At 42.4% G+C, this 12,022-nt stretch overlaps 1 protein-coding gene across 6 annotated transcripts in view; it reads right to left on the bottom strand.

Moving 5' to 3' along the window:
• LOC115895220 (putative pyridoxal-dependent decarboxylase domain-containing protein 2) overlaps window positions 1-12,022 on the bottom strand; it is a 37,302-nt gene that overhangs the window by 11,731 nt on the left and 13,549 nt on the right. For all 6 annotated transcript variants that reach the window (XM_030924899.1, XM_030924902.1, XM_030924898.1 and 3 more), the window contains 4 exons: window positions 7,024-7,093; window positions 6,453-6,518; window positions 2,720-2,800; window positions 214-360 (listed from right to left, as the gene is read on the bottom strand). In XM_030924899.1, the coding sequence (XP_030780759.1) occupies window positions 214-360; window positions 2,720-2,790 (218 nt within the window). In that variant the 5' untranslated portion in view covers window positions 2,791-2,800; window positions 6,453-6,518; window positions 7,024-7,093. The remainder of the gene's footprint in view (window positions 1-213; window positions 361-2,719; window positions 2,801-6,452; window positions 6,519-7,023; window positions 7,094-12,022) is intronic.

Genomic DNA, 12,022 nt, shown 5'->3' with positions numbered 1-12,022 from the left:
AGTCTATTAGCTCATTTAATCCTCACAACACTTCTATGAAATAGGTATTAATACTATCCCCATCTAACAGACCATGAAACAGGCATTGAGAGGTTAAACACTTCTTCCAAGAAGGAGGAAATCTGAACCCAAGTAGTACAGCTCCAGAAAAAAGATCTTTCCGACTATACCCGACTCATAAAATTCTTCAATGGAAACTCATCATGTCTTTACCTGAAAATTCTGCATAGCCACAAGGTGGTATCTGAAAGTATCCTAGTTGTAAGTTTTCTCAGTTTCTCTTTGTCCAGAGTTGAAATATAAGCTCCCAGACTATGTCCCAGCAAAGCCATATGACCTTGTTCTCCAATATTTTGGATTCTATTAAGCAAAGTTAAAGTATTAGAGTCAAACCATAAAAAAGGACATAGAACTTAGAGACACAGAATTCCACAGAAATATCTGTCAGACTTGAAATCTACTTAATGGCCCAGAAAGCAAATGAAAATTCAATGCATATACAGTATTGATAGTCTGGTGAGAATTTTCTCTTTTTTGAGACGGAGGAAAAAAGAAATACATATATATATATATATATATATATTTTTTTTTTTTTTTTTTTTTTTTTTTTCCTGAGACGGAGTCCCCCTCTTGATGCCCAGGCTGAGGTGCAGTGGTGCAATCTCGGCTCACTACAACCTCCACCTCCTGGGTTCACATGATTCTCTGGTCTCAGCCTCCCAAGTAGCTGGAATTACAGGCGCCCACACCAAGCCCGGCTAATTTTTTGTATTTTTAGTAGAGATGGGGTTTCACATGTTGGCTAGGCTGCTCTTGAACTCCTGACTTCAGGTGATCCACCTGCCTTGGCCTCCCAAAGTGCTGGGATTACAGGCATGAGCCACCACACCTGGCCAGAAAAATATTTTTATAATTTGAGTTCCAGGACGTAAACATCCCTTTTTAAATTGAGTACCTACAAACTGTTTTAAAATAATTTCCGATTAAAATATTTTAAAAATTAAATACCAGCCTTAAGAATTATGGAGGGTAGAGCTAAGGTAAAATGAGCTGAAAGCATTTTTTAAAGAATGAAATCCTGGCCAGGAGCGGTGGCTCATGCCTGTAATCCCAGCACTCTGGGAGGCCGAGGCAGGCGGATCACGAGGTCAGGAGATTGAAACCATCCTGGCTAACACAGTGAAACCCCATCTCTACTAAAAATACAAAAAAATTAGCCGGGCATGGTGGTGGGCACCTGTAATCCCAGCTACTAGGGAGGCTGAGGCAGGAAAATGGAGTGAGCCCGGAAGTCAGACGTTGAAGTGAGCCAAAATGGCACCACTGCATTCCAGCCTGGGTGACAGAGTAAGAATCCATCTCAAAAAAAAAAAAAAAAAGAATTAACGCCCAAGTCTCTGCATCAGATAGGATTTATTGCAATAATACAGCAAACTCATGGGGGACTAGGTATTATTTTATATATAATTAAAATTGATTATATAAAATGTTTTATATATAATTGAAACTAATTTCCCTTATAAAGAATAACTGTAAAAAAGAAGGAATAAGTTTACAATTGTTAACTGTAAATAATAAGAAAGAGACAACCTAATAGGATCATGGGTAACAGACAGATCCTAGAAATATAAATGGGTCTTAAAACATACAAAAAGACATTTCACTTGGTTCATAATAAAAAAAAACCCGCAAATTCAAATTATGCTGAAATACCACTTCTCACTTATCAGATTTCTCATCAGAATATCACTTATCAACGATCCTTCAGTCTGATAACGCCTTTGCAGGTGAAAGTGTGGAAATAAAGTACTCTCATACATTGCTGGTGGGACTGCTAAATGCCACAACTCCATGGAGGGAAATCTGGCAGGATCAAAATTCCAACAGCACGCACTGTCTGAGACAGCAACCGCATTTTCAGGACTTGGTCCTCCAGACACTTGCTTCTATGAGAACGGACACATGTCGAAAGTTGTTTGCTGCAGCCATGTTTGTAACAGTGCAACATGACAGGGGACCAATAAAATAAAATACGGTTCATCTGTTCACAGTAAAATACATAGCTCTGACAAAGGAGAAAGCTCCTGTGCATTAATATGCAGTGAGCTCCAAGACATAAGTGAAAAAATGCAAGGTGCAGAACATGTGCGCAGTAATTATGTATTAGGGTGGGCATGGACATTTTGCTTGTGTATAATACATATAAAATCTCTCTGGAAGAATATACAAGAAACTGGTAATGTTTGTCTCTAGAGAAGAAAACACGGTAGGGAGATAGAGGTAGGAAGGAAAATTCCCTTTGTATATCGTTTTTTATTATCTGAATTTTGAACCAAGAGAACAATTTCACTTATTTCAAAACATTAAATTTAAAATAATTAAAGAGAAAACTAACTAAATAACTAACACAGGTGCAGCAATTCTTAGGAAGCAGAAGCATAGCAGCAGAAAGACATACAACACTCACTCTTCAGTCCTTCTAGTCAGCACCTCTCTAAGGCATGATACCATAAAAACTACGGGATCTAATTTCAATAAATGCATTCATTTCACAAAATATATATGATATATAAATATCTTTCTGAAAAGAAAAAGGATTATTTTAATATCATATGTAACTCAATGAAATATAGCTTCTTACTGGAGCAACTTGTCAGAGTGCAATCACTACTGAAATCAAGAACATACACTCGAGAAGAGAAGCTGCCAGGTTCATTACCTGGGGCTCTGGGGCTCCTCATCTTCATCTCCATGCATCAGATTCTGAACTAACTGGAGGATGCTCACCATATCTTGTCCACTGCAGAATAAGAAGAGTTGATGGGCTGATGGGAACAGCACACATCCCCCACCACTCTCCCGCTACTTCCCTCATCCAATTAGCGTTACTTAAAGTTTTTTTTTTCTTAAGTAACTATAAGAGAAAGAATGTGGTATATAGTTTATGCTTTTTAAAAAACAAAGCTCAAATTATAAACTGAATTCTGATATAAACTTACTTGTGGTTAAATAAATCTTCTACCTAAATGAGAGTTTCATTTTAATAAATGTCACCAGTCTTTTCATTTTTATTTACTTTTTTGAGACTGGGTCTCACTTTGTCACCCAAGCTAGAGGGAAATGGCATGATCTAGGCTCACTGCAACTTCCACCTCCCGGGTTTAAGCGATTCTCCTGCCTCAGCCTCCTGAGTAGCTGAGATTACAGGTGTGCACCACCACACCCGGCTAATTTTTGTATTTTTAGTAGAGACGGGGTTTCACCATGTTGGCCAGACTGGTCTTCAACTCCTGGCTTCAAGTGATCCACCCTCCTTGGCCTCCCAAAGCGTTGTGATTACAGGCATGAGCCACCATGCCCAGCCGTTTTTGTATTTTCGGTAGAGACGGGGTTTTGCCATGTTGCCCAGGCTGGTCTCAAACCACTGAGCTCAAGCAATCCTCCTGCCTCAGCCTCCAAAAGTGCTGGGATTACAGGTCTGAGCCACCTTGCCCAGCCACCAGTCTTGCTCTAGCAACATTTCTACACATTTCATTTGAATCTTGGAGTACAAGACAGAATATTTTATAAGCATGTAGTAAGAGCCAAAAGTCCTTATAATATGTACTTATATGTTATATAAAATATAATACATGTATAATCATCCTTAGTATATTATAATGCTAGACAGTCACAGAATACTCCATTGCCACTGGTATATCTAATTTTCCTCTTTAGGGATCTTGTCTGTTTGGACTAACAGCCTTTATGCAAGCTTCATTTATTACCAGCTCTTCCCCAAGCTGGGAAACTTGAGATCTGCTTAGAGTGTAACAACATTTTACTTCTATCCAAGATACGTTGCTATGAAATGTTCATTACATGAGGAGATGGAAGGTTATGAAAAGAATTCAAATGGCTGAAGTAGCAAGCAATGGCAAGGCAACCTGCAACAAGAATAACGTAAAGCTATTCCTCGGTCAATGAGAATAGACTAAAAAGATGTTTCCTCTTTCAAAAAAGGAAGTGCCATCAAAACAATGTCCCCAAACCTATTGTCCCCAAGGTGCTGCCCTTCAAGTGAGAGGAGCTCTGGGCCTTAGACACTGTAGAGATTAGGGCAAGCAGGGGCCCCTGAGGCACACTTGGCTGCCTGCCACATGACCTTGAGCAAGCTATTCCAACTCCCCGAGCCGGATGTGATGGATTTGGGAGGCTTCAGACAGTGAGGGAAGAGCGCTTAGCTATGCCTGGCATGCTACTGGTCTTCAATGCTGGGTAGCAGCATTCCTAAGTGTGAATCCTCCTAGTCAGTGGCTTAAGTCGCTGTCATTCTGAGAATTACAGATGCTGCTGGGAATATATCTCCTGGGAAAACTTCTGTAGAATCAGGAGACTAAACCTTATAGCCTTTGGCTTCCATCAGTAGGCCCGGAATGAGGAGATTTTATAGGACCTGCCTCCTGTTCTGAGCTGAGAAAGCACTTCACACCTAGCTTCACATCAGCATTATTCATGCTATGAATAGGAGTGACTGTTTTAAAAGTATTAGTATCTTGGCGTGTTACTGGCACACTGTGATCCTTTATCTATACGTTTCTTTTGCAACCTGGTTCCATTTATATTCAGGTCAAAGGATATTTAAAGGAGTTGTACTGTTTACTTATGTGCAGTTTCCTGGTTATAACAGGAAAAAAAAATAAGTTTGTCTCAGGGAAGCAGGGCTGGGACACTAATTTCAGATTAACTGCTAACGTCTTGGGAAAATTTTAGTCAGCTATTTACTTTTTTGCTACTTTTCCTGCTACTTAAACCATGAAGATGTGACAGATTTGCCTCAGTTGCCAAAAAATAAGTAATTTGACATTTTCCTTTCATTTACATTATGAAAACAATATCTTATCAAATTAAAATACCTCTTAGAATAAAACTCAGTCCACCAAATAGATTACAGGTTTCAACAGTGAATTAAGTATGATACCCCAGTTATAATGACAAATTTGTATATCACTTTGATTTGATAGGGTCCCGTCATGTTGTTCAGGGTGGCCTCGAACTCCTTGACTCAAGCCATCCTCCTGCCTCAGGCTCCCAAGCAGCTGGGACTACAGGTGTGCACCACGGTGCCTAGCTCCATGTATCACTTTTGAGTCATGAGGTTGTATTAAATTGTTGGTTTTTTTTGTTGTTGTTGTTGAGACGGAGTCTCGCTCTGTCGCCCAGGCTGGAGTGCAATGGCCGGATCTCAACTCACTGCAAGCTCTGTCTCCTGGGTTCACGCCATTCTCCTGCCTCAGCCTCCCGAGTAGCTGGGACTACAGGCGCCCGCCACCTTGCCCGGCTAGTTTTTTGTATTTTTTAGTAGAGATGGGGTTTCACCGTGTTAGCCAAGATGGTCTCGATCTCCTGACCTCGTGATCCGCCCGTCTTGGCCTCCCAAAGTGCTGGGATTACAGGCTTGAGCCACCATGCCCGGCCAAATTGTTGGTTTTTAAAAAAATTTTTGGCCGGGTGCAGTGGCTCACACTTGTAGTCCCAGCATATTGGGAAGCTAAGGCAGGCGGATCACCTCAGGTCAGGAGATAGAGATCATCCTGCCCAAAACAGTGAAACCCTGTCTCTACTAAAAATACAAAACTTAGCTGGGAGTGGTGGCGCACTCCTGTAATCCCAGCGACTCGGGAGGCTGAGGCAAGAGAATCGCTTGAATCCGGGAGGCAGAGGTTGCAGTGAGCTGAGATCATGCCACTGCACTCCAGCCTTGCAACACAGCGAGACTCCATCTCAAAATGAGAGAGTGTCTGTATCACTCCCGCTGGAGCGCAGTGGTACAATCACAGATCGCTGTAACCTTGAACTCCTAGGTTGAAGTGATCCTCCCTCCTTGGCCTCCCAAAGTGCTGGGATTACAGGTGTGACCCACTGTACTCAGCCTCTATTAAATACCAAATGGGAGAGGGAGAGGGAGAGAAGCCAGTAGATACAGCAGTATCACCAACTAGCCAATGGCACTTCTGTTTTCTAATGTTATACTGCACATAAGTCTATTTAAATTTGCTATGTGTTCATTAAAACTAAAACCGTAACTCGATGATAAGATACCGGTTTAAGAAAAATGTAGGCCAGGCATAGTGGCTCACACCTATAATCTCAGCACTTTGGGAGGCCGAGGTGGGCGGATCACCTGAGTTCAAGGTCAGAAGTTAGAAACCAGCCTGGCCAACATGGCGAAATCCCATCTCTACTGAAAATACAAAAACTAGCCAGGTTTGGTGGTGCATGCCTGTAATCTCAGCTACTCGGGAGGCTGAGGCACAAGAAAGAACTGTTTGAACCTGGGAGGTGGAGGCTGCAGTGAGCCCAGATCGCACCACTGCACCCCAGCCTGGGCTACAGAGCAAGACCGCGTCTCAAAAACAAACAAACAAAAATTTACACCTTAACTAAAGGTACAGATCCTCACTGCCACCTACCTGCCCTGGAGTGGGCCTGGAATATCTCCGGATATGAGCTTCTTTCCATTTTCCTCTTCTGTTCTTCTAATTTAAAGAAAAGAAAAAGCTGTTCATTTATTTCATCATACCAAATTTCTAACTCCTGAACATGCAAACATGACCGTGTTGCCTATAACCTCCCAGTGACTGAGGCGGGATTTCAAACACATTTATCACATCTCCCTGCCTCCAGTTTCAGGTATCATTCGAGTTTCTGGAAAAGACAAGAATACGCAAAAAGTTCCACCCACTTCTTGTTTACTTGGTGCTCCATATGACCTGAATATATAATAAGTATTTATAGAGTCAAATCAATATATTAAGTAAATGAAACTCTTAACAGAATTAAATATTGTTAAGTCCTTCCTCTCAATTTCAAAATCCTTAATTACAAGGCACCCTTTACCCAAGACAAATACCAATTTTCAAGTCAGCCTAAGCTGTGTGTGACACTGTGAAGCCAAGAGGCACCTTTAACAGAAGGAAACCGGAGTTGCTGGCTTCACAGCAGGCTGAACTTGTTGAACAGGGTCACCTCTGTCCTGCTCACCTCTGTCCTCCAGCATCTTCATTGCCTCCTTCAAGTTTTTTCCCATTTCAGCTAACGTGGGGTCTGCTATCTGAGAGACAAAAAAAAAAAAAAAAGAAAGAAATTTTCATAATCCTCTATTACCTCTACAACACAATTCACCCAGAAAAATCAAGTGCATCATTTCTTCTGGATTTACTGTAAAATACATGCATGATTTTAAAACTTCCAACAGTACAAAAGTATAACAGAAAAAGTAAAAGTCCTCCAGCCCCACTTCCCAGACGAAGTCGCTGTTTTTATTTTTATTTTTTGCGATGGAGTCTCACTCTGCCACCCAGGCTAGAGTGCAATGGCACAATCTTGCTCACTGCAACCTCTGCCTCCCAGGTTCAAGTGATTCTCTTGCCTCAGCCTCCCAAGTAGCTGGGATTACAGGCACACACCACCATGCCCAGCTACTTTTCATATTTTCAGTAGAGACGGGGGTTTCACCATGTGGCCACGCTAGTCTCAAACTCCTGACCTCAAGTGATCTGCCCACCTCAGCTTCCCAAAGTGCTGGGACTGCAGGTGTGAGCCACCGTACCTGGCCTCCTTTTGTTCCTTTTGAATTTTAGTACCATGTGTATACCTACCTCCCACCCAAAAAGTAAACAAAATAGAATTTAAATTTTCCTGCAGAATTATTTTTTCACCATTCATTCTGGGAAGAACCACATGAGGCCAAAACCAAGGACCTTGCCCTTCTTCACACTTGGTGCCACCCTCCCCCTTGACAAGTTACAAGTCCCATGGAGGTAACCACAAGGTCCCCTCAGCCTGGCCTTTGTACACAGTCCCGGGGTACGGGCAACGCGTGACGCACACTCCAGGGCAGCAGGACAACTTGGTCTTTGATGACATCACTTCTGATAACAAAGTGAGTCAGCTTCACTTCAGACAAGCAATGTGGCAGTGATACAAAGACATGCTATTTTGACAAATATTATTATTTTTGAGACAGTCGCTCTGTTACACAGGCTGGCGTACAGTGGTTTGTTTGATCGTGGCTCACTGCAGCCTTGACCTCCAGGGATCAAGTGATCCTCCCACCTCAGGAACCTGGAAGTACAAGCGCTCGCCACCATGCCTGGCTAATTTTTAAAATTTTTTTGTGGATACAAGATCTAATTATGCTGCCCAGGCTGGTCTCAAACTCCTGAGCTCAAGTTATCCTTCTACCTGGGCCTTCCAAAGTGCTGGGATTACAGGCGTGAGCCACTGCGCCCGACCTTTTTGCAGAATTAAAACACACACATTCATTTTCCTTTCTCTATTTTTAATCTCTGTAGTTATTTTTAGGGAGAAAATTCTTGTTGACCTCAATCTCTATGTAGTATGAGTTGTTATAATAATTGATATTACATTATATATATTATACACAATAATACATACAATATTATATATAAGTTAGAGCTCTTTTGTTCCCCTTACTCTTCTAAGTGTGCTGCTTAAAGGAAGAACTATGTTTATCTTTTCGTATTGCTCACTGTATCTAGCAATATCTTACAGCGTGACGTACAATATGTACATATTTAAAACTTCATTGCCTCCTCAAAATTGTTTTTAAGAAACTCCACTCCATTTATCAATATGAGATTCAGAAATTGTTACATTCTAGACGGGACCTAAGGGATCTAGTCCAGAGATTTTCCAGCTGTGTTCTCCTGAGCCGTAAGGCCCCTGGGAGAACTCTGAGAAGGAAAGGTTACGTCAGCAGCTGGGGCCTCCAGCTCCCTAGCAGATCAGCTCTGTTTTATATAACAGGGTTTTAAGTAAAGTTTTATTTGTAAAAAGTTTCACTGAAAAGAAAAAAAAATTGTTTGGGAGACCATGGCAGAACAATCACGTGAGGCCAGGAGTTCCAGATCAGCCTGGGCAACATGGTGAGACCCCACTTTTACAAAAAAATAATTAGTTGGGTGCGGTGGTGCACTCCTGCAGTCCTAGCTACTTAGGAAGGAGAGGTAGGAGGATCACTTGAGCCTCAGAGTTTGAGGCTACAGTAAGCTATGATTGTGCCACTGCACTCCTGGAACAGTAAATCCCTGTTGCAAAAAAAAAAAAAACCACAAACATATAGCATAAAAACATCTGATTCTGGTCTAACATTTTGGAGGTGAGGAAACTAAGATGCAGAGAGGTTAAGTGACTTGCCTACGGTCATGGAGCTAATAAATGACAGTGAGGTGCCAAAACCTGGAGTCCCTGACTCCTGTTTCTGGCCTCTATTATATCACACTGGGTCCCACAAGGGCTTACAAGGTAATCATTTAGCCACAACCAAATTTTTAGATAAAATAGACAAAATTTCAAACAGGTGTTTTCAATAAAATTCACCACTTTAACTATGAAAAGGCACAGAAAGCACTTGAGAAAGGCCTCAGGGCTGACAGTTAGTGAGGAGAATGAGGAACAGATGATGGTCAAGAGAATTTATCTTCACCCCTGAGTCAGCTGGTGATGCTCCTGATGATCCTCACTCCTGTGACACTCCCGTGTGTCCCCTACCATCTGGCCAAATGAAAAGATAAACAGTTTGGCTTGATTCACACCTTCATGCTCCCAACGACCGTCCTGTCTCAAACATCCTCATGACTTTTATCTATCTCTCGCCTAGCACCTATTCAATTACAAGTCAGTAATTCCAGGAAACCTTTATGGATAAAGCCACTCTTGCTCTTTCACATACCCTCTAACGACACTGACGCCTTTTGTCCTAAACCAAAAATCTAGACTTGTTGCTTGACAACGTTGGTGGTATTTATGGGGACAATGGGACAGAATGCTTGCAGTTGTTGCGACTGCCATTTATCCTCAAGATTCCTTACACCCTTTACTGTGAATTGTTTTATAGATGTGCTTTCCAGTATAAATGTGCTCCCCAATTAGATTACAAGCTTCTTGAAGGCAGGGATTCAGACTCCTACTAATTTTGACTTCTCTTTAGATCAAGGATCTAAAGTTGGCTCAATTCTCTGACTGTCATATCACCCTGAAAATCCCTTAGGAAGGCAGCCAGAGAGGGTATCAACATACTGTTCTCTAAGCGCAACACAGCTATTTCTTTCAATAGAATTATAATGTATATTTCCAGTAAGAATAGATAAAACATGCCAAGCGTGGTGGCTCATGCCTGTAATCCCAGCACTTTGGGAGGCCAAGGCAGGAGGATCAGTTGAGTCCAGGAGTTTAAGATCAGCCTGGGCAACATGGCAAAACCTCATCTCTACAAAAAATACAAAACAAGTTAGCCAGGCATGGTAGTGCATGCCTGTGGTCTCAGCTACTCAGGAGGCTGAGGCGGAAAGATTGCTTGAGCCCAGGAGGTCAAGGCCACAGTGAGACAACATCATGCCACTGCACTCCAGCCTGGGTGACAGAGCAAGAACTGGTCTCAATTAAAAAAAAAAAAAAATAGACAAAATACAGCTCAGGCAATAGGGCAAAACCCCATGTCTGCAAAAAATACAAAAGTCAGCCAGGACCGGGCGCGGTGGCTCAAGCCTGTAATCCCAGCACTTTGGGAGGCCGAGACGGGCGGATCACAAGGTCAGGAGATCGAGACCATCCTGGCTAACACGGTGAAACCCCGTATCTACTAAAAAATACAAAAAAAAACTAGCCAGGCGAGGTGGCAGGCACCTGTAGTCCCAGCTACTCAGGAGACTGAGGCAGGAGAATGGCGTGAACCTGGGAGGCGGAGCTTGCAGTGAGCTGAGATCCCGCCACTGCACTCTAGCCTGGGCGACAGAGCGAGACTCCGTCTCAAAAAAAAAAAAAAAAAAAAAGAGTCAGCCAGGCATGGTGGTGCGTGCCTGTAGTCCCAACTACTTAGGAGGTTTAGGTGGGACAATCATGTGAGCCTGGGAGGTTGAGGCTTTGGTGGTGAGCCATTATCACACTACTGCACTCCAGCCTGGACGACAGAGTGAGAACCTGTCTCCACAACAAATACACACACACACACACACATACACATATCTATATACATATATAATACGTATACATACACGCAAAAAATAGTTTAGAAGCCATATTGCGTGCATACGCATTTATAAACACTAAAATCCCATGCAATGACAAGATGTTTAAACTGTGAGAGGTACGAGGGAAATGCAGATTCATAATCCCCAGGTGAAGCTCTGACTCAGGAGTGCACAAGCACTGCATGGACTGACTTACATTTAAATTGTTCTTGCTGGCTAGGCATGGTGGCTCACGTCTATAATCCCAGCATGTTGGGAAGCCGAGGTGGACGGATCACCTGAGGCCCAGAAGTTCAAGACCAGCTTGGCCAACATGGCGAAATCCTGTCTCTACTAAAAATACAAAAATTAGCCGGGCATGGTTACGTGTGCCTGCAGTCCTAGGTACTTGGGAGGCTGCAGCAGGAGAATTGCTTGACCCCAGGAGGTGGAGGTTGCAGTAACCTGAAACTGCGCCACTGCACTCCAGCCTGGGCACCAGAGCAAGACTGTCTCAAAAAATTAAATAAAAATAACAGTTCTTGCTCTTCAGGGGGTAAGCCCGGGGGGAGGGGGGAGTGGGTGGGTAGGAAAAGCAGCACTGATAGTTAAGTTTGGGTGAAAAAATGTGAACAATGACCCCAATGCTGTAGACTCTCACGTGTTTGTTCCATTAGTTGGATAATCCAAAATATGAAGTATTACCCAGTTTCAGGATAATATTAAGATCTAAACCAAGGAATGCGCTATGAAAAGTTGTAGGTTAACTGATCTCTTAAAACTAAAAACAGCATCTTCATAAGCTTCTACTGAGGGCAGTTACCACTTTCTTCATCACATTTCTTATACTCAATAGCTGTGGGCAATGCCAAAATAGCTGTATGATCAACATTAATAAACAACAGCAGGGCAACAGCCAGACACAAACCTAAATGAAGAATTAAATTGTGCAAAGATGCATAAAGATGTCTATTAGTTAATACATAGGAGACGGTTTGATAATGTTGGCA

This window comes from Rhinopithecus roxellana, chromosome 20 (assembly GCF_007565055.1).
Source record: "Rhinopithecus roxellana isolate Shanxi Qingling chromosome 20, ASM756505v1, whole genome shotgun sequence".
Taxonomy (NCBI): Eukaryota; Metazoa; Chordata; class Mammalia; order Primates; family Cercopithecidae; genus Rhinopithecus; species Rhinopithecus roxellana.
This window is presented reverse-complemented; position numbering and strand designations above follow the sequence as displayed.